The sequence below is a fragment of the Lytechinus pictus genome, chromosome 10 (genome assembly GCF_037042905.1).
Source record: "Lytechinus pictus isolate F3 Inbred chromosome 10, Lp3.0, whole genome shotgun sequence".
Taxonomy (NCBI): domain Eukaryota; kingdom Metazoa; phylum Echinodermata; class Echinoidea; order Temnopleuroida; family Toxopneustidae; genus Lytechinus; species Lytechinus pictus.
The window spans coordinates 20,314,003-20,337,247 of NC_087254.1; the positions used below are offsets into that span (position 1 = coordinate 20,314,003).

The 23,245-nt window shown below is 35.4% G+C and overlaps 1 protein-coding gene across 1 annotated transcript; it reads left to right on the plus strand.

The window, feature by feature from the left end:
- The first annotated feature begins 8,596 nt into the window (after positions 1-8,596).
- LOC129269241 (transmembrane protein 220-like) lies at positions 8,597-23,030 on the plus strand. The gene is made up of 8 exons (XM_064105522.1): positions 8,597-8,707; positions 14,628-14,801; positions 15,214-15,243; positions 17,211-17,271; positions 18,141-18,273; positions 19,122-19,196; positions 19,818-20,340; positions 20,383-23,030. The coding sequence occupies exons 2-7, from the start codon at positions 14,679-14,681 to the stop codon at positions 19,939-19,941; spliced, it is 546 nt and encodes a 181-aa protein (XP_063961592.1). The 5' UTR covers positions 8,597-8,707; positions 14,628-14,678; the 3' UTR covers positions 19,942-20,340; positions 20,383-23,030.
- Positions 23,031-23,245: the final 215 nt, after the last annotated feature.

Here is a 23,245-nt window from a genome sequence, read left to right on the forward strand (position 1 = left end):
TATGGATTTTTAAAAAATGTTGCTATCTTCTCTTTTTTTATCAATAATATATCTCAGGGTTTCATGTTTTTCATTCTCCTTTGAGTGTCAAAATAGTTAACATGATTTACAACATATGACACAGTCCAAAAGGGGAGATAAAGTTAGACCTTCATACCTGTTTCTGTCTCTGAATCTGAGCTTGTTCCATGTGCACCATCTCTGTCTCAAAGACAACAGGGAGGATGAGAAGCATAAATGATGTACTACCGATCCACAGGGCACTCCTGCTGAAATTAAAGAGCTTCTTCATACTGCTGACTGATAAATTAAATGTGACACCTGCCACTGTGCATAATGTTGATGGAAACATCTCTGTCAGACCCATCAGTCTTTCTGTCAACGTCTCATCCTCAAAGTCCTGCATACAAACAAAATTAATTCATTAATGATAATAATATTAATACTACTACTACTACTAATAATAATAATAGTAATAATAATGATAATGTCATATTTTACCCAGGGAAGTCAAATCAGTTCTGAAAACTGTTCTACCAGCGGGCCCTGCTTTAATAACATGATAAATGTTATTATTACGGTACCCCTTTTAAGGCCTCAAAATACAGTATCACATCAAAATTCCTGAAGGTTTAAATTGGTCCATTCGCTGTGTGTAAAGACACAACAGGGCACCATTACTTTTTTAAAGGGGAATCCAGCCTTGCAATGTTGTGGTTGAAAGGAGAAAAATAAATGAAACAAAATGGCGAAAGTTTGAAAGAAATCGGACAAGCAATAAGAAAATAATAGCTTTATCAAAATTGAGATCCGTATTAAAGGCTACGTAGATTTCAAATTGGCAACTGGATAAGTAAATTAGGACAAGGCCAAGAACAATTTTCCTGTAGGCCATGTACTTAATAAACAGATTTGTGGTTTTCTACTATTAAGGTACCCATTCCCCTGGTTATATCCAGGCCAGGTAGTACATTGTTTTATGAAAGAAAAAATAAAATTTGAACTTGAAAAATGAAATTTTTGTCATTTTATGTATTGGAGCGTATGGAAGAGTCATCCTTGCCATCACTATGAGTGACATGTGGCCATACTGGCCAATTTGAAGTCTCCATGCCATGGGTATATCTAGAAAGCTGGCAGCCGTCTGTTTCAAGTTTTTTTAAACATTTTTTTTATTTCTCCTCGTACACAGACGGCTCGTGATCGTGCAGCTGCCATTAGGGGGTTAACAATGCAAAATTAACAATGTGGGGCTCATCGAATTTTGTCTTTATTTCATAAAAATATATAAAAAAGGCCTGAAATGGAACAAAACGGGAAACATAAACTTTAAAAAAGGACAAAAAACAGTGACTTACTTCGGCTGTCGCGCAACTCCCACTTCCCTGGTTTATCCGAACTTAATATAATAATATGGCCATTGAGTCCCTGTACAGATCGAGTTAGAACTTCGGTCTCTATAATTGGTGAGTGGAGCCAACTGAGTTCAGCGGAACAACCAATATAACAGAGACCGAAGCTTTTGAACTCTATGGTATATCTAGCACTGATTACCAATTTTTTCAATTTTTAAACATTCATAACTTTCTGGTTTTTTGTCCGGTATTGTTCAAACTTTCACCATCAACTTGTCCGATTATTTCATTTTTCCTCTAAAAGTTTTTATTCAAATTGGATTCCCCTTTTATCTAGTAAAAATTAATAATGATTTTGCCTTTTGGCACATTTTTATTTGATCTCAATACTCGAGTGACGAGTCTAAGAGGAGATATCTAAGACTAGTACGATAGGCTCAACTCAAACAAAATAATTACTAAACTTATTATGTAGGAGTTTAACATGTTTAAAGGAATTTGCTTGACTTGTCTTCACTTCAGTTCAGTATTAGTGATTACTAACATCAGATTCAGAATTTCAATTCAATTTAAATAATATTTTTCTTACATCGTCATCATCATCATCAACTAGCGGTGCCTTTATTGGTAGTTTTGATGATGTTCTTACTGTCGCTGAAGCTGGACGAGTTTTGGTACTTGGCTCTGGATTTGGCTGTGGTGGAGGAACGGGATTAAGTGTGGTTTGGGCTGGTGCGGGTTGGGATGGCACTGGTGCGGGTTGGGATGGCACTGGCACTGGTGCAGGTTGGGCTGGCGCTGGCGCTGGTGCAGGTTGGGCTGGCGCTGGTGCAGGTTGGGCTGGCGCTGGTGCAGCTGCAGGTTGGGTTTGCGTTGTTGGTTCCAACAGTTCGCTTGCAGGCACTGCCGCCTGAGGCTCCGGCTCCGAGGGAGGCGAGGGTTCCGATGGAACAGAGTCGGGCTGTTCATCGGCGGCGGCTGCAGCCATGGCAGCAGTCTCCTCCTGTTGAACCTCTGTCTGACTCGGAATAACTACAAGATCGTCATCTAAAATTGAATCGGTCAGTGCTTCTGCTGATTCGTTTTCCTTTTCTTCAACATCGGAAGTTTGTTTTTCAGTTATTTCTGGTGGAACAATCGCTTCTGGTAGCTCTTCATGATGATCACCACCCTCCATGTTGATTGGCATTAAAAATTCACCTTAGTCCCACACGTGTAAATTTTTGTGGTCGTCGAAGTTTTATCCAGTAAAAAAAACGTGTGATTCATACCGCCCTCTTTTGCTCAAAACAGCGTACGGTACACAAACTTTTTTTAAATTATTATTATTATTTTATGACACAGACTATAATTTACCAGAAATGACTCAAGGAGGGATGCGGGGTTGCATGTAGGCCAGGTCAATCCCTTTCATTTCTGTTATTTACATACTGCTTTATACTTACTTTGTTAACCTGATTGACTTTGAAATGAAAAAGAGTAAATTCAATCAATCCCTATATAGATTCAGACTGGGGTCAAGGATTGAGGACTCACGGCGAAGAATCCCGAATATCCATAATACTGTATTAATCAAATCAATTCTATCCCAAGGATACATAAACTGTCAACAAGCAGGTCTTGCACGGGCAACCCATATCCTACCACACGGACCTTTTTTTTTGTCCTTCGTTTTTGGTCAATAGGTTATATAGATTATTATTTTTATTATATATGAATGTCTCAATTTAAGTCCTTTTCTTTTCACATTATTGCCCATGTTCCTGATCATATCCAGGGCACTAGCCCTGGGAACGATTTTTTTTACTGGGGTTGCTGAAAAGCAACAAAAAAACATTAAAAAAGTTGGGTTTTTTTACTACAAAATTGATGTAATTTGGGTCCCGTGAAATTTGTCAAGCAAAAAAAAAAAAAAAAAAATCTCAATTTTTCACTCCTTCCGGAATTCCAGGGGGTGCTGCTTCACGGGGCCAAAGTGTTCCTATCCTTCTGTTGATTTCGGATGAGTATATGTGTAATCCAACTTTTTTGTTTATTAACCTGTACTTTTAGATATATCTTTGTTAGTCTGAGTTTTGCATATATACTCCGGCCGGGAAGTGATCTGTTTTACTGCTTTGTACATTTCATTTTTGGCGATTATCTGATTTATATCTTGCATAATCTTCTTCGTAGTTTCGTTAATATATTGACTTGAGTATGTATTTTCTGGACTTTATATTTTTCACATTTTTGAAGTTTACTCTTCTGTCAGTGTAACTATATGTTACAAGTTTGAATGAGTTTAAACATATACCCAGTTATACTAGATGGTCTTGTGAATATTATGCATATTTGTTAATTCCAAATTGCCGGAATTCAGTTATTTGACGAATTTGAGCATATGCTATTCATCTTAATTAGTGCTTGTATGATTATGATTATGATCTTATAGGATTTTATATATTATATTACACAGGTTGTTACTTTATAGTTATTGATTCACTCAAATTTGTAGTTCCTATGTAAGGAGTAATATTTCGATACACTGTAAAAAAAAAAATAGTTGAAATTACTCAATAAAATTGTGGCAAGAAATTGCCTTAATAAAGTTTTTGTAAGTTTGGCAAAACAATCACTAAAACTATTTGAAAAAAATCAAATGGGGGAGTGAACTTTCGTGATTCCATCGATCCACTTTTAGTGACATCATTTTCATCTTAGACATCTTTTATCCAAATATTAGGCTTTGTGCATTGTCACTTACCTGTACATATATAGGTACTGACATTGATATTTATACGCGATCGTTTCATTCTTGCAAATAAAACAGTAAAAATAATATAAACATTTTCCGAAAACCTCAAAAGAAATCTGAAATTTCCTGCTAAATGACTTTTTAATGTTGCTCTTTCTTTGAATCAACAAAAGAATAAGATAGTTAGCACACCCTTATCCAAAACAACTTATAAGACAAATAGATATGACAGTTATTTAAACATTTACTTGCCCTAATAAATATTCATTCATTATTTAAATAAGGCGTTTATTGAAAAATATAAGTACATTCAACATGATTTTATAAGTAATATTCATCTTTGCCTAATTGAGTTAGATTTACTCAATCGAAGCAAGCTAGCAATACATGAATTTTCTTAAATGTATATTGAACTCAAATAAATCAAGTAAATGTAAAGACAAGTTAAAACTACTGAAAAAACAAAAAATAATTTCAAATTATAGATAGTACTTATATACCTTAAGTGTTAAATACTGCTTCAGAAATTTCGTTTTACAGTGGACTTTCGTTTCAGTGGTTTTTATCAGTGAATAATAATATATACTATTTGTAGTTCACATCTATATTTGTTGTTGTAATAATAATAATATAATAATATACAAAATTTATAGAGCGCTTTATACAAAAGTTTCAAAGCGCTAAGAAATTTAGGGGGAAATACAAGATATCTCAGAAAAAGAACAACAAAGGAACTGAAAGTGAAAACAAAATTACGAAAAATTAATTATACGTACAAATAAAGAGATAATCGGTGAATAGACAACTTAAATATAACGGGTCGATAATCATGTATGTAAATCTAAATAATCCTAATAACTAAGCTTACAATCCGACTTAAAAATCTGAACACAATATGATAATGCCAATTAACTAAGGGGGATAATTTCATACAGAACAAAAGAAGCGAAAAATAGGCAAGTGAAATTTTAACATTTCATCCATTTTCATGATATCTTTTTTTATGATTTTTTTTATTTATGTCACTTTGCCTAGATAATGATTTAGAATGAATTCTGTATATATAATACTCATTTTATTTTATTTCATTTTATTTTATTTGCTAACCGTGATTTTCTGTTTTTCATCAGGTCATTGATGAAAAACACCTTCTTTACCTGAATGAATATATTCTAATAGAATGAAGTAAATAAAGATAGCAAGATGGAGATTTAAATGTTCAGGGCCTTGAAAGGAAAGGGTCGGGGTGGTACCAGCCCTCCCTTTGAATAATATATTGAGAGTTGAGACCCTAAAGTCCAAAGATGCACATGCAGCCAAGTTTGCTTGCTTGGTTTGAGGCAATACAATTCAAGCTTGAAAGGACAGCCCAAAATACACGACAGTACTCTCATTTATTTTGTTTCTCGTTTCTCCGAGATCCCCCCCCCCCCTCTCTCTATATAGGACCTCCCCGGATTAATTAACAGGTATTGGACTTATTTTGTACTAATATACTTCTTCTATTTACTATCCTCCCCTTTTTTGGACAGCTGCAATCCAACTCCACCGCTGTGGTCATGTGTGTTATCAGCTCTTATCAGCTGTCAGCCCACCCGAGAAATGAAGCTCTCCCAAAATCTGAAAGTGGGGTTTCGAATACTAATACCCCACTTTAGCTCCCATTGACATAATACGCAGGGCAATGGGGTTCCTGTAGTATAAGCTGGTGGGGTATTTTTTAAACTGAGGAAACAAATGTCTTCTTCATTTTACTGACCAATTTCAAAGATACTAACGTTACCATGGTTACTAGGGTCTTTGCCAATTTACCGAAGTGGGCCCGGGGTACGTACGTGTCGCACCCCAACCTAGACAGCTGGCAGCCGTCAGTTTCGAGGAGTTTAAAAAAAAAACATTTTTATTATTTTCTTTCATTTATTTCTCCTCGTATATTGGTGAGTGGAGCCAACGGAGTTCAGCGAAACAACCCCCCCCCCCAGCTGCAGCTATACAACATATAGGCGAATCCAGGGGGCCCGGGGGGCCCGCCCCCCCCCCCCTATTGGCGGAGCAAAAAAAAGAAAAAAAGGGGGAAAGAAAGAAGGGGGAAGAAAGAAGGAAAAATAAGAGGAGGGAGACGAGTGAATAAATTAAGGTCAGGGGGAGATTTGGAAAATGATTTAGAAATATATATTTCATGTCTTTTTAATAAATTTTCGCTTGCGCTTTACGCTCACATAGCCTGTAGGATTCGACACATATCTTGCTCAATATGCTGATATATAGCTTAAAATATCAAGTTTTTAAGTCAATATACAAAACATATTTCAGCTCGGACATCGAGCTTTTATTATTTTGTTTCATTTACAATTTGATTTTTTTTTAAGTGCTCTGTAAAATGTCCGTTTTATGTTGTGAATATCATTTGCAGCTTTTTGCGCTGTGCGCGTGCATTATTTGATTTGTTCAGTAGGCCTACATATTGTCTTTGTTTATTCCATATGATTCTTTTTATATTAATTCTATAAATTACCTAAAATCCCGCTTTTATGACAGTTTATCAAAATTTCGTCTCGCGATTTGCGCTCGCATTAATTTATAGTTAAAAATATATCAACTCATAAATCCTATTCATGATTACAAAAGTGCTTAAAATATCCAGTTTTCAGGCCTCAAATGTAAAAAAATTTCACTCACTTCTTAGGCTTATTACATTGATAAATAAGATAATAAAATTTTCATTAATTCCTAATAATTGTCCCTTTTTCAGAAAGGAATATCGACAAGTTTCATATCGCGCTTAGGAAGAGGAATAGATAGTCATCATTTTCATATGATGACAAAATGTCCTTAGGCCTAGAATCTCCAGGTCCTATTTTAGGTCAAAATAATAATAAAAATATCAGCTCGCGCTTCGCACTCGCATCATTTAGTAAGTGCTAGCCACATACACTTCACAATTTCCCTACACAGTGCTTTAGATAGTCCTTAAATTCACCCTTTTCATACCGGAATATCAAATATTTTCCGATCGCGCTTCGCGCTCGCATTATTGATTTTCATGACAAAAACGAAATGTATTCAGAATGCCTAGATTCTTTTTAACTCTAAAACACGCGCACACATGTTTATTGAGGTATGCAGCTTGATCTTTATTCAAAATGTGCTAAAATTATCCAGTTTGCGCTCGCATTATAGGAAGATGGCCAAGTTACCCTCTCCTTTTTCATGATTTACAAAACATGAATAGAGTGTTCCAATTTTAGGTCTGAAATCTCAAATTTTTCAGCTCGCGCTTCGCGCTCGCATCAATTGTTTATTTATACCTATACCGTTTATATCAAAAAGTGCTTAGAATGTCAATTTTTTCGCGCTCGCATTATAATAATAATAATATAGGATATTTATACTGCGCATCATATCCACCTTGTTAGGTGCTCAAGGCGCTCCTATATTACCCGGCTAAGCTAGGCGTTCATAGCGCACACAGCTGCTTTTTAAGGAATTACTTCCTACCGGTACCCATTTACCTCACCTGGGTTGAGTGCAGCACACTGTGGATCAGTTTCTTGCTGAAGGAAATTACGCCATGGCTGGGATTCGAACCCACGACCCTCTGTTTCAAAGTCCGAAGACTAATCCACTGGGCCACAACGCTCCACGTTATCTAAAAGATGAAATATGTATGAATGTATCGTCTTAATGGCTAACTGCAAATCATCCTTAACAGGTCCCTTTTCGATCAAGCCAGAAGCCATATTAAAAATTACCTAGGTACAAAATTACCTAGGTACATACGCATCTTGTTCAGGTTCACAAACAGAAGGGGAAAAAATGCATGAAATTCCAAAAATTTTCAGCTCGCGCTTCGCACTCGCACTATTCAAATAGGGCTTATGAGATTATTACGTTTTTAATGATGTTTCATAAGAATAAAGCTAAGAAATTACTGTTAGGACATCGGCGTTTTGCCCCGCCCCCCAAAAAAAAAAATTCACAACCAAGAAAATGGGGAGAAAAGGAAAGGGATAAGTGTAAAATACAAGCCTATAATATAAATGTTATGTCAAAATCTATCACAATTTTTTTATTTTTGTAATTAGAATGTCAAAATTTTTGCTTGCTTGCTTCGCTCGCTCTGAACTTCTTATTAATTTGATGCGATATGCCGTATCGAGCCCCCTCAAAAGTTTTGGCTCATTACGCCACTTAGATAACCCCTTCAAAGAAACAAACAAAAATCAACTTCTGGGTAAATATGGGTTAAAAAAAATTGGGCCTTCCCGCGAGATTGGCGTGAGCTGGATCCGCCCCTGTACAACTCTCGCTCGCTCGAAAATTTTCCAAAATAGTGCATTGATATGAAAATTTCAGCCTTTCCGAATTGTCTTGCCTCGGTCTTCGATTTTCTCCATAGCCATGATAGCAATACGCCCCTGGCCCCGCGCCCCGACATGTTTCAATTTTTGAACAAAATTTTACTAGTGGATGGCGTTCCATATAGAGTGCGTGAATGAAGCGTACCATAATTTATTTACCAAAAAAAAAAATTATCCGACGCCCATACTGAGTCATAAGAGTCGAATTTACAGGGTCCAGATCAGGATTGCAGGGTGTACGTCATCATTCACAGGTAGGGATGCCTCATTTCGATACAGGTAGCATAAGTTTTAGCAATATTTTATAAACTGATGATGATTATGATGATGTGATCATGCGGCGAATGTCATGAACTTGTGCCATTTCTTGTGGGCGGCTGACGCGACGCTGAGGCTGAGCAGTGCCAGTGCAGTGACGTGCAGTGGAGTGGCGTTGGCGAGACCAAGGCGAAACTTCAGAGTTCAGTCTGTATTTTGTAGACCAAAAGCTTCGATCTCTGTTATGTTGGTTGTTCCGCTGAACTCCGTTGGCTCCACTCACCAAATACAGAGACCGAAGTAAAACCCTCGACTCGTCTGTACTACAGGTACAGGGGCTCAATGCAATGCCAATGGCCACCGTTAATTTCTTGTTTTTCTCCTCGATACCGTGATTTTTTTCACCAACAGTCAGTGATACAGATCACATATGGTACCGTATCTCAGTAGTAGAGGCCAATATGGGAGACTCTCTCCCATGAGAGAAATTATCTCCAATATCAGAGACTTTTGTAAAGAATTTGGGTATCCAATTTCAGAGACTGTCTCCAGACAGTTTGGGAGACCAATTTCCTTAAAGTTTATATTTGCTGCTAAAGGATTACCTGTCCTTGTAGGTATGTGACAAAAAAAATGAAAATCATCAAATATGAATAAATTTGGTATCACTTGAAAGCTCTTAAAAAGACCTTTAAAATGATACCAAGAACTTTAATTTTCATCAAGAAATTATAAAGTTATTCCAGTTTAAGTCGCACATATTCATCCAAATTTGTGGTCATTGTCTTTATGTAATGTCAATGGAGTACAGAACCGATTTTTGTGACCATTTTGTGACCATTTTGAACCCAAGTCTTCAACAGGCTCTAACTTCTTTGTTTTTGAGCCCTATGAAGTAATTTAGGTATCAATGGAAAGGTGAGAGAAGGCTCAATTGACGTGCATCAATTCATCTTGTAATCTTTCTTATTCTGTTTAAAATAATTTCTTCTAATTAATTCTAATTAATTATGCAAACAGAAAATCACAATTACTCGCCTCTTTATTTTGCCAAATGAAGGTGATTATGATAGATAATTCATATAATTTAGTTGGCATCAAAACAGCATCATGTAGATAATTTCCTAATAAATGTGTCTAAAGTATTGTTTTTGTAATTTCTAATGTATTTATTTGTTTTTCTGATATAAATTACAAGCTCTTTTTCAACTTAGTATTGTAATTTTGTATGTACGGGGGTCCTTTTTTACATATAAAAAATTTCTTTTGTACTTTGTATGACCAAATAAAAATATGTGTGTTTTTTTCTGATGTATTTGATTGTTTCACCAATTCCTTATGTATTATATTGTTTCAACAATTTGTTATAATATGTAGCTTTTGATTTGAGAGACAATGGACATGTGATTACATTTTTTTAGAAGGAATGAGCAGCTGAGTGTAAAATATGTATGTAGAATTGTATGCAATTTATTTCAAGTATCAAGAAGGACGAAAATGAAGTTTTAATATATTCTATCAGTTGTCAATTTCTTAGATGTGTATACATACATTGTATTACAAAGGCCCTGTTTGAGCTCTCTTTTTAAAGAAAAATATATTCAAATTATTAGTCGAAGCCAAAAGAAAAGGAAAAGAGTGGTCTATTTCTTTCAAAACAAAACAAAAAGCAACCAGTAAAAATATATAACAACAACAAAACAGACATCAAAGCTCCAAACAAGCACTAAAAACAAGAGAAACAAAAGTGACACAAAAACTTGTACCAATCCCATCCCCATTTTCCAATTCAAAACACAACCCCCACCTGCACCCCTAAAAAAATAAAAGTGAATAAAAAAATAAATAGTACAATTAATAATAAAGAAAACATAAATACAGGAGTTATACCCATCTGGAAATGAAATATCCTTTCCTCTGAGTTTTCATGTATTTTCTCATAAGAGTGAAAAAATTACAACAAACAAAAATAAACAACATCTAGTTCGTGCATTTTAATAAAAAAATCACATTTAAGATATTCTCCTTTCAAAAGCAAATCCAGTCTCCAAATATTGAAATATGACCCCCCCAAAAAATGAAAAAATAAACAATACAATAATTTAAAAAAGAAACTTTAAAAAATATATAAAAAAAGAAACTAAAAAATAAACATAATTTTTGCATTTTAATTAAAAAGTCAACATTTATGATATTCCCCTTTCAAAAGCAAATCCAGTCCCAAAATAATGAAACATGATTGAAAAGTTTCAAAACATTTTTTTTTTCTACAAAAGAAAAAAAAAACACTATAGATTTTGCATTTTAATTTAATAAGTCAACATTAATATTCCACTTCCAAAAGAATCCAGTTTCCAAATGATAAAACATGATTGAACAATCAAAGTAAAACATGTTCATGTTGACTCTATAACCTTAGGAGGAAAGAATGTTTTTGTGACAAAATGTATATATTTAAATCAATATCAGAATAACAATCTACGGTATAATGACAGACATTTTCAGAAAAAGGCACAATATTATCAAGTGAACAATTTAGATCCAGTTCAATCCAGCATGAACGACTCACTATCGACCACTCCCGTCACCAAGCCCTCCGCATCGGGTACCGGTAGCTCGACTGCCGAAAGACCGTCGGGAGCCCACCGCATCGGGCAGCTCGACTGCCGAGAGACCGGCTGTGACAAGGGTAGCTCGCTTCGCTTATATCTGGACTGCTTCACGATAGAATCTTTTGATTTGACATTTTTTGTAGATTTGAATATATTCTAAAACAATTTAGATACATAATTGGATCGTAGTTCTACTTACCATAAAAAATTTTCGATCATTTGCGCATCCAAAAATCTGGACTGCTTCACGATAGAATCTTTTGATTTGACATTTTTTGTAGATTTGAATATATTCTAAAACAATTTAGATACATAATTGGATCGTAGTTCTACTTACCATAAAAAATTTTCTATCATTTGCGCATCCAAAAATTTGATGAACTTTCAAGCTCCGATATCCACACTTCACAGGCGAGTATCCACATTGAAACTTATATGTACAGAAAGAGCACATTTTCAACTGTCTGTATCAAGGCACGAGATTGCATCAACTATGTGCGCATGCGCATGAAACCCCATTTTCGATGAGCCGCCTAGACAGAGGCGATGCCACTTGCAGCAAAACCCGCGCGAAAACCGTGCAGCCAAAACCAGCGCTCGTGATGCGCCCGTATTCGCACATACCTAGTCCTTGGCAGCAAATAAAAATGTGATAGGCAGATTCCTCATGAAAAATTATCCCTTTGCTTTTCACGTCTACTTTTGTTTTGATAAGGATTTTTGTTGTCATCCACACACAAAACAAATGGGCTTCTGACCTCAGTGAGACAAAATTTTGGGTGGAAAAAAATTACGCTTTTGTTGGTGTTGTTACTTTTGTTCTTTTGCAAAGCAAGTCTCCAATATGGGAGATTGTCTTCCATATTGGAGGGAGTACATGTTTTCAAAATCATAGCAGGTAAATTGTGCATCATAGATACTTAATTAAACCATAAAGACTATAGCATTCAATTGCTGAGATAATGAAATTAGAGGCCTATGAATAGTTCATTTCATGACTAAAAAATCACATGTCATGCTTGTGGATGTTATTATGGGTACCCCTGGGATATGAAATTTTAATACGAAAGTAAACCCTAACAGGGTTTTTGTGGAATGATGATAATTATACGTTTTTATGATTCCAAACATCAAAATATAGTTTAACATAAAAAATTGTTTAAATCTTTAGATACTGAAAAATATGATTTGACAAATTCTATACATAAATTAGAGATAAAATTTATCCAAATGTTAATAGGGGTCTGAAAACAACAAATACGACTCCAGTTATGGATGGCCAGACGAGGTAGAATCTTTATTGATTCAGTTATTTTACTATTTCAAAATGAATGGTTTTGTGGCTTTTAATTATCAGTTTTTATAGTTTCTGTGCATCGTAATTCTAATATTGAATAATCTATCCTACTTGTTTTGCAATGTAAACTTCCAAGATTGATTATGTAAGATTATAATTTTCAAATTTCGTGGCACTTTTGCTTGTTACCCCACGTGATGCCACATTGCCACTACACCATTAGGAAAGAAGTTAAGACAGGTTCGAAGGTGTCATAAATATTTAGTCAGGTTGTTGTCCCCGATCTTGGCAAAGAGGGCTTTGTGAAGCGGTAGCGGACAAGTAGCTCACTATCTCCGAGTTGGTCAAGAAGTTAGACGGTTAGTTAGTTATGACGGTGTTGAGAAACGGGACCCGGTGTGACAGTGCAGTGAGTGCTAGTCTATGTCTTTTTGTGTGGAAACGACCCACAATGAACAACAACAACATAGTCTATGTCCACATGGTCTATGTACATGGGCATCGCTGCTGCAGATCAGGACCCCGTCTTACAAAGACTTACGATTGATCCAATCAACCACAACTATGGAGTCAGCAACGTCAATATCTAATAAATGCATGTTTGTTCAAAATATTTCCAAGAAGATATTCTATGCTTGTTTATTCATACATTCCCACAGACCAAAAGTTTTAAGCTTCAAGCCCTTCAGCATCATGAAGATGCTGACCATTTCTGCTTTGTCTGCGTCCTCTGACGTAGGGAGCTGCTACTTACTGGTAAAATCCAAGTTGATGTCTTGATGAACTGTCTTGGTACAGCTGTATGCTGCATAGCTGGTGTTCCTATTCAAAGCTCTTAACATGAAATGAGGATAAGTTTCTTTGGAAGAATTCCATGACTCTGAGACTCACATTCTCCAAAGAGAAACATTTTTGATTTTCAAGCCAAGTAGCCTACTGAAGATCATGTTAAAGAAAACTGCTTTTATTTTCTTTTACTTTTTCAAAGCATTGACTTGCATTGACTGACCGATTGGGAAAAAAGTTGCAAGTTGATCTTAATGATTTCTTTTACAATAACCTGAATAGTTATATTGGCAGTTTTGCTAAATATGAGAAAATGGGTTCTACAGCTACAAAATTATGAGAGTGTATATAAGAATATAATCAGGGGCCGCGGAACGGTTTTCAAAGTGGGGGGGGGGGGGGCTGAGCCAAAAGTGGGGGGACTGACCATGCAAAAACTCACAATCCTATGGTCATTTTTACGCTTTTGTACACGGTTTTGAAAAAAAGTGGGGGGGCTGAAGCCCCTCCAGTCCCCCCCCCCCCCCCCCCGCTTCCGCGGCCCCTGATAATGTTAAATCACTGGTTACCAGGGACAATGCAGATTTTATGTATTATTGCACTCGATTCAACACATTCACTGAGAAATGTACAAAAATAAATTTTTATACATGGATTACTGAACCTTTCTCATTGTACCCACTGAATGAAGTACAATCGTATGTATACAGAAAGTCTGAACAGGACTTGGTTCAAAGCCATCCTGATAACATTCTCTGATGGAATTCAGCCTTATAAGTTCAGGGTTTCTTTTTAAAATTCCTCTTAATTTTTACATATTTGTTGTTCCAAAGTGATATTGCTATGGATATATATGAACGAATTGTGTTGGACTGCAATATTTAGTAGTTCATGTAAATGAACAGAATGAACTGCAAACAATCCTTGACTAACTCTTATATTTTCTTAAAAACTGTCCTGTAAAAACACTTTTGGATTTTGACATAAAGAAACAAGGACTACTACAAGTTTCACTATCAAAGAAAAATTTTACAGGGAAAATTTTGTAAGTCCAAAGTGGAGTAGGGGTCTAAGTGTTAACTGCTTTTATAGGCTATCTTTGGTTTTGCCAGATTAACTTGATTTTAATATGGACTTAATTTCAATTGCTCTGAGAAGATATGTGGGGTTTGTTCATGTTTGGATGATATAAAGTTGATAACATCTTTTTCTTTGTACCAGCGGCCAGTACAGTACCACTTCCATATTGTGAAAGGTCATCTAGGGTCAAAGATGGCCTCCGACACTGGTCCAGGACACAAGCTTCAGTATGGAGCACATAGCAGTGCTACTAAATTGTGGGTGCTGATCAACGTCATTACCTGTGTCTTCTTCACACTAGCAGGTTTAGTCCAGGTAAGACCCAGACATTAATCGCATCAGGGCACCAGCGTATGAAAGTTCCTTTTATGGTAAATTCTCATATCTGCACCTACATTGTGCTTTGACAACACCACTAAAAGTTGTGCATCGGTATGGGCATGGCTGGTTCTAATCATTGATGTTGGCATATTTAGCTGAAAAAAATATTCCCAAAGTTTATTGAATTCTGAAATGGGGGCCGCCTTCATTAATTTTTCAAGCATATAACTTCTTTCATACCCTACATCATAGAAAGGATATAGTAGAAATTTCCATGTTTTTTGAAAATGTACAGTTAGAGTTTTTTTCAAGAAATATGTCTCAGCTTCATCTCCCCGTTGGCATACAGATTTTGGCAATTGAATTAATGCACATTTTTCCTCTTCCATCTCTGTCTTTGTTGCAGATTAATGACCAAGACCCATATTTATGGATGGTGAGTCAAATATATATCAGTTCATGTTCAAGTTGTGATATATTCAATTCAGTCTCAACTGTAAATTTATAACCACAGATAAAAGGGGAAAACAACGTTTTCTGTTTGGGGTATTTTTTCTTGACTGAGTTCAATTCAATTATTTTTTATATTGATCTAAATGGTAATTGATGTGAACTATATTGCAACATACTGGGGTGTATTGAATATTTTTGGGGCTACATAATGGCTGGTAAATTTATATCAATATCATACCAGTACGGGACACAAACCACAGTATTTACCTCTTCTAGAATGAGATAGGAAATGGCAGGGAAAAACTTACACTCGGAGCGTGGGACAATTTCTCCTCAAAATGCTCAAAAGAAGCCCTGGAAACAAAAAAAGAGTTCTGGAAATTCCCCAATTGTTGCAATGTTAAAGCTATCCAATGTTGCAGATTCAGGTAGTAAGTTGTGATTTAAAAAAAATTATTTTATTATTTTTGCCTGGGAAATGGTCACATTGTCTCTTATACAAAAATTTTTTTCTATAATGGTTACATTATGCTAAACAATTGATATAGTTTGTATTTAAATTGTCCTAGTATTGACTAGGTATCTTGTAAAAGTTAAATGCTTTCATTATCTGAATGAGTTTTAAAGGGGAAGTTCACCCTGAAGAAAAGTCTGTGGTAAAAATAGCAGAAAAATAATAAAAAATATTGGTGAAGGTTTGAGGAAAATCCACTGAAGATTAAGAAAATTATTAGTTTTGAATTTGTGACGTCATAAACGAGCAGCTGGCCCATATGTTATGTAATATAAAATGCATGAATTTTAATAGTTCCTTTTGACTCAGTTTTGTTTTCTTTTAAGGAATGGTTTGTAATGATTTGTCTATTGATATACTGAAGGTATATAAAAACCATTTTAAGTTTTCTGAGAAAATGACATTTCATTGATTTTTTTTATCATACGCTATGTAGGAAAGCTGCTCGCATATGACTAAAAAAGTCTAATGATTAACCCTAATTCTCCCGGGGGGGGGGGGCCATTATGGCCCCCCCCTCGACAATTTTCGCGATATATCTGCTGCGCAAATTTTTTTGACCTCGCCGCTCACTGACTTTTTACTTTCAAGTCTCGCGCAAATTTTGAGACCAAATTTGTGACGCCCGGGTACGTGGTTACAACATTACGCAACATTATGTAAGTGCATGTCAGACCCAAAATTGCTCATAAACGTGATTTCATGTACAAATCCAATGCAAATTGTGTATTTGGCCAAAATTCATAAATGTATCATTATTTCTACTTTTAATGATTAAACTTAATTAATTTTGCCTTGTTTATGATCAGAATTAAGTCTGGAACTATTTCCATCGAAAAAACAATAAAAAACAAAAAGTAAAAAAACAAAGAAATACATAAGAAATTCAAAAAACAATAAAATACATAAGAAATCGGTCTTTGTACCAGAATTTTTTTCATTCACAATTGTTAGGAATGCTATAAAGAATATTTTCACCAAAAAATAGCATTCTAGGAGCTTTATTTAGTGAATCAGAGCAAAAAGTATGATTTCATGAATAAATTAGCATAATTAATTCATATAAAATAAAAATATATGAATTCAGTGAAATATACCAATGCAACTGCGTAGATTACGTCATTCTCTACCATCATGCAAATTTTTGTTGTGATCGCGCAATCCACGGCTGAGATCTTAAGGGGGGCCATAATGGCCCCCCCCCCCCCCCCCCCCCCCCGGGAATGACAAGAATCAAAATACCCCGGGAGATTGAGGGTTAAACTTCAAATTACTTTTTTTATTCCTTTGATGAATTTTTCTCAAACCTTCAGCAATATTTTCTATTCTTTTTCCTGCTATTTTTACAATAAACTTTTTTTCAGGGTGAACTTCCTTTTTAAAATATGCAATCAGTGTAATGAAAAGTATTGAATGATCTTATTTTCCCTCAACAGCCTGTGTACCTCATACCAGCTGCACTGTGTTTCTCAATTGTTTGGAATGCTGATATTGTTGGTAAGAACTGGAATTACCATTTGGTTGAATTCTACTTTCTGCCCTTTCACACAGTAAAAAAAAAATCATAATTTGAATGATGATTTCAGTGAAAAATAAATAGGCTAATGACTTATTTTTAGCACATGTGAAGCCAAACTAGTACCCCGAACGCTATTAATCACGAATTCAAATTCTACTCTGGAAGTGAATTCCAGTTAAGTTTCACTCAAACTATGGTATAAATTTTCCGTGTGAAAGGTCCGATGATTCTAAAGACAAATTGCAATCATCATTACAATGATTAAGATTCACATGTGAAAAGTCTAATACCAGGTTTGGTCTCCTCCCATAAGGATAACCTTACTCAGTCTTCATGATTGATATAGGTCCATTCATTACAAACATGTTCATGAAGTAGTTCCTTGCTAGGCTCCTATTGGCTCCTTTTATAAAGGTGTGCATTAAGTGACGCACGACTGGAACATGTTTTTACATGCTAATTCAGCTACGTCGGGATCTATCATTTACCACAAAAAGGGTCACCAGTCAATATGTGATGTCATTTGTGACATACAGCTTTATGAAATACCGAACTGGAAGAGAAACATTTTATAAATACTAATCTCTCAATACCAAATAAGGCATTTTTTTTCCACAGTCAAATTTTTAGGGTCCACAGAAATTTTGCTGACTTAGAATAAATTTGACTTAAAAGAGGTATAATGCATAATCTGGCCTTAAAAAAAAATGCTTTCACTTTTGGTGAGTACTCGACTTATGGAAGGTCGACTTCTGTAAGTTAACCTGTATGCCTATTCCAATGCAGGCTATGAATGCATTGATTGTTCATTCATTTTCCCTTCTCTTTGATCATCTTTTCATTTCAGAGAAGGGTTGGTGGAGGATGATAGCTGTCGGACATCTCATTGCTTGTTTTATCTGTACGTGTGTTTTAGGAGCAATGGTTATTCATTATATGGAAGATAGAGTTATGAATCCTCTAAGATATGAAGAAGGAAGGTGAGTTTATTCTTATTATTAAACCGTTTCCTGCCTGAAGTGGGTGGTCCTTAAATCCTGTAGGGATGACATGATTTATTTGGCAACAGGTTTACTTTATATCCAGCTGGGTTGACAACGTCCATTGCCATACATTATAGATTCAAGCAATTGTATCAAATAGTTTTAAAGCTGAAAGAAGTGTTGACAACCCCCCCCCCCAAAAAAAAAAAGGTCTTCAACATTTTTTTTTTTTGGGGGGGGGATGTTGGGTACAAAATAAATTAAGGGGGGTTTGAACACCTGTAACCACCACCTGCGTACGTACTGACTACTACTACTACTACTACTTCTACTACTTCTACTACTACTTCTACTACTACTAATGATTTAATTAATTTTGATGGCAATCTTCAAACAGTTCTATCTTTCTTTTCTCTTGCGCCATTCTACAGATTAAAGATAATTGAAAGTATTTACAGCAAACGTTGATTTCATGAGAAAGTCTCTTAAACGAATATTTATTGTATCATAGATCTAGGTCTGATACAATTACTAACTGATCTTTAATAATAATAATGATTACTTCTTATTAAAGTGCGTTTTCAAAAGTTGACTTTGATGGATCATGAAGTATAAGGGAAAAACGATAACACAGAAGATCACCAACACAGACATTATTGATTTGTAAAGGGCCAGCCATTTGCTTGAATTCAAGCTTGTTTTGCTAATTTCTCGGAATTTTCATACAACTTCTCTTATTATTTAGTTTATACATGTATATGTAGAGATGTTTTCTCCAGAGCAACTCTCTATACAACTCTATTGTTAATAATTGATTCTATTTGTATTTTTGATTATCTTTGCAGGGAGCTTAGTGGTGTCTTGATAGTGGATGTCTGGTTAATAATCTGCTTATGTCGTTGTTGTGGAGTAGTTAAAAAGTAAGTGTGATATTTTTCCCTCGGATGGCAAAAAGGAGCTTGTGAGTGTGTGTGTGTATTTGAGTTTTGTCAGACGTGTATCAATCAGATATGATTATTTACGTCTGGGACCGACCTTTAACGTCACCATCCGAAAGACGTGACCAGGGCTCGAACCTCTGCATCAATTTGTAACTTCCCCACATAGCTTGGATTACAGGCGCACGCCACAACGCCCAGTTGTGATATTTTCTTTAAACAATTAAATAGTATGTCATTGTAATTGTTGATACAGTTCCTTCATGTCTTGGCTGACATATATCTCTTTTAGTAAGTGTAAATACATGAATTTAAAGATGATCACACCACGTTCAAGTTGGTTGATATGGTACTTGTTTTTCCCCAATAGAATGTGGTATTGTTTTTTTGATCAGATGTTTGAGTGTGATGAGCATTACCAACAAAATGCAATAATTTCTGAAAAAGAATTAGCCTACTTATGCTTAGTATTCATAAGTGTGCTATTGCTATATATTTATCAGAATGTAGATTTTTTTTTGTATTACAAGAAAGTTTTTAATGTACGTAAGTTTTAAGACTTATCTATTGACCGTTTTTCTTTTAATTTCTTTCTTATAACAGTGGTACATCAACAGGGCAGATCAGCGTGGTTATGTGGCTAACACTCATCATTAGTCTAATGCCGATTGTCTTCTGGGGGATGTGCTGCTTCTCACGGTTCAACCATTGCATGGACATGTGGTGACTAGTCCCCTCCTCTTGGTCAGGTTAGCCGCTAAGACCAAGAACTATTCCTCATCATTATCCCCTCATGAGGGCCATGATGCAACGATCGGACCTTCCACTGCAGTATTCTTGGACAATGTTCACCATGTATTTGTATATATTTGAAATAGTACTTGCAGCATCCATTATTTTGGGATTCAATCTTGAATAGTTCCGATCCCGCGTTGGATACATTGCACAGCAAGACGCATACATTCGTAATTCCGAAGCTTCGTTATTCCGAAGGTTCGGATATTCCGAAGGTTCGTATTTCCGAAGGTTCGTAATTCCGAAGGTTCGTTAGTCCGAAAACGAAATGAGGTTCGTAATTCCGAAGGTTCGTTAGTCCGAAAAAGAAATGAGGTTCGTAATTCCGAAGGTTCGTTAATCCGAAAAAGAAATGAGCTTCGTAATTCCGAAGGTTCGTTAGTCCGAAAACTAAATGATTAACTAACCATATTTCGTTTTCGGACTAACGAACTTCGGAACAACGAACCTTATTTCGTTTTCGGATTAACGAACCTTCGGAACATCGAACCTTATTTCGTTTTCGGATCAACGAACCTTCGGAACATCGAACCTTATTTCGTTTTCGGATTATCGAACCTTCGGAATAACGAATCTTCGGAATAACGCCACAAATGTTCGGATTAACGAACCCTTTTACGTTTTCGGATTAACGAACATCGAGGTATAGGCAATTTGCTTGTTTCGGAATTACGAACCTTCGGAATAAAGAACCTTCGGAATTACGAACCTTCGGAATTACGAAGTGTAACCACAGCAAGAAGGGTCAGTGCTACCAGGCCGTCTGGAGTTCTAGTCTCTAGAAGAAGTGGATAGACTATAAGATGTTACATGGTTAACTCCACTCCATACGACAGGTGGTATCATTCTCTTCATTATAACCCCCTCTTCTTCGCAAGCAGACACGCAAAGTCATGGTGACTCTCATTAAAATATGTTGAAAGAAACCTGTTTGCATTTTGATTGTGATTCTCTATAGAAAGTCTGAAATTGATTTTAGTAAAGCAAGTTATTTCAAAGTTTAATTTTGACTGACATATGATTGATTTTGGGGACATAGCATTGACTTGTAATTTCTTGCAACATCCCATACAGTTTTAACATTATGCTACTTATAGTTAGAAAATTGATTCCACCATGTTTTAATTCGCTACACCATTTGTGAAAACCCGAAAATTTTCACTAAGATGACAAGAATATTAAAAAGTTGTGGATATAAAAAAAATGAGATTGTCAAGTCTATGCAAAACAACAAAATTGTTAAACATGCCAAGCAAGTCTAAAAGATATTACCGGTATATACAGAAAAGTTTCTTAATTATTGTGAACTAAAATGAAGGCTTATTCAGAAGTTTGAAAATAAGAGCATATACCAGGAATCATGATGTATTAGATGAGTCAGTGCTGAACAGGTAAATTGTTAAAAAAAATTGAAATGTATTGAAAATTTGATAATGGTTTTATGATTATGTTGATACATCGCAGTAACACAATTTGCCCAAAATGTTGATTATGTAAAGTTAATCACTATTCATTGACCACAATTGATGCTCTATGTTGCTTTAAACCATGTTTAAACCAATTCGGGAATTTGTAAGTTGGTACCGAAATGCCCATGGACAAACAACGATGTAAAACTTTTATTTCCCTCTTCCTTGCTCCGTCTCACAGACTTGCAGCTCATAATGAACGTATGTTATGAATTTTCAGACGTGATGTATCGTGTTATCAGCAGTATTTAGCTGGCGTTAATCAAATATCGACCAGCACTGATTCTGACACAAAGTTCTTAAAGTGACTTGTCGGTAAGATAGTTGTCAAGTATATTTATGTACAGTGTATTGTTTTAGGATCACTTGTGACAATTTGCATGCACCTGGCCCAAATGCTGTTAAAGTTGATTGAATTAAAGTTTGAACCTTTATATAGGTAAATGTTAGGTGTAGATCAACACTGTCAAAGATACCCTTCCTGTGTGAATTTCGGCTTTTGTTTACCAGACTTGATAAACTGGTAATAAAGCAAAATAAAATATTATTTTTATTCAACAAGATGGCAAAGAATGACTTATAATGGTACTATAAGACCAAATGGCATTAAGATTAAGTTGAAAGTAAACCAAATTGTTTGATGCTATGATAGGCTTATCTTGGACATACTTTCACCAAATATTTAATTGCACACACCACTGAAATGCTAAATTTTGCCATCCACTTGCAGTATTCTGGAAAAAAAATCTACTAAGGATTTATTTAAATAAGTTAAATATTCCTATCTTTTTCTTTGCATTTCTTGAAAAATAAATCAATTGAGATTATTCCATGATTGAAGTAATCTTCACAGGGTAAATACATGGACAGCACGGTATTCTGAAAATATAAACTTTTACATTTAAAGTTAAAACCAGACTTAATTTGGTTCTGTGAGAATTACTTATCAAATACTAACCATGATAGCAGCTTGTTATAAAGCTAAACTGCGATATCTGTTCAACATGTAGGCAGATTGAAAGTGATTGTTAAAGCAGATACGATCCAGTAGCGCCATCTCGAGTCCTCAACTACTCATACCTGGCCAGTTTCCTGACCAATCATGCGAGTGTATATAGACCCACTTGAATGGTAACAAGCTAATTAACTACTCAATACATTTATACCGCAACAATTGTGTTACCAAGTAGCAAAACAATTACTTTTCCTCTCAAAACATTTTAGTTTCTCTATACAAATACAATTATAGGTCAATTTTTTCTCTGTAGTATTAGTAGATATCTGAAAACATATATTTTAAGACTATGTATTTTAGCACACAGTCAATGAGAGGCCATACACAGTTCACCCCCCTTCAAGAATGAGGAATGATTGATTTTATTACCAAAATAATGGCAACATGTAAGTCAAAACCAAGACGTAGAGTGTCGGATGATGAGAGAGTAGAGTACCCCCCCCCCCCCCCTGGGTGTCATCACAGTCAGAGATGATAGCAGTTGATTACATACATCCAGGTTATGGGGGGGGGGTAGAAAAAGTACTTCTAGTTAAATTCCATTAACTTAATGGAAGTCATGGGTGCTAGTATTACTTGGCACACCGTAATACTATATAGAGTACATATAGCCATGCACACCGTAATACTATATAGAGTACATATAGCCATGTTGTCAAAATATACAGATATGTTGGGAACCATTGCTTTGTGTTGATTATGTTTTCAGTATCTATTATCAATGAAGATGGAAATTAATATACTACCATCAT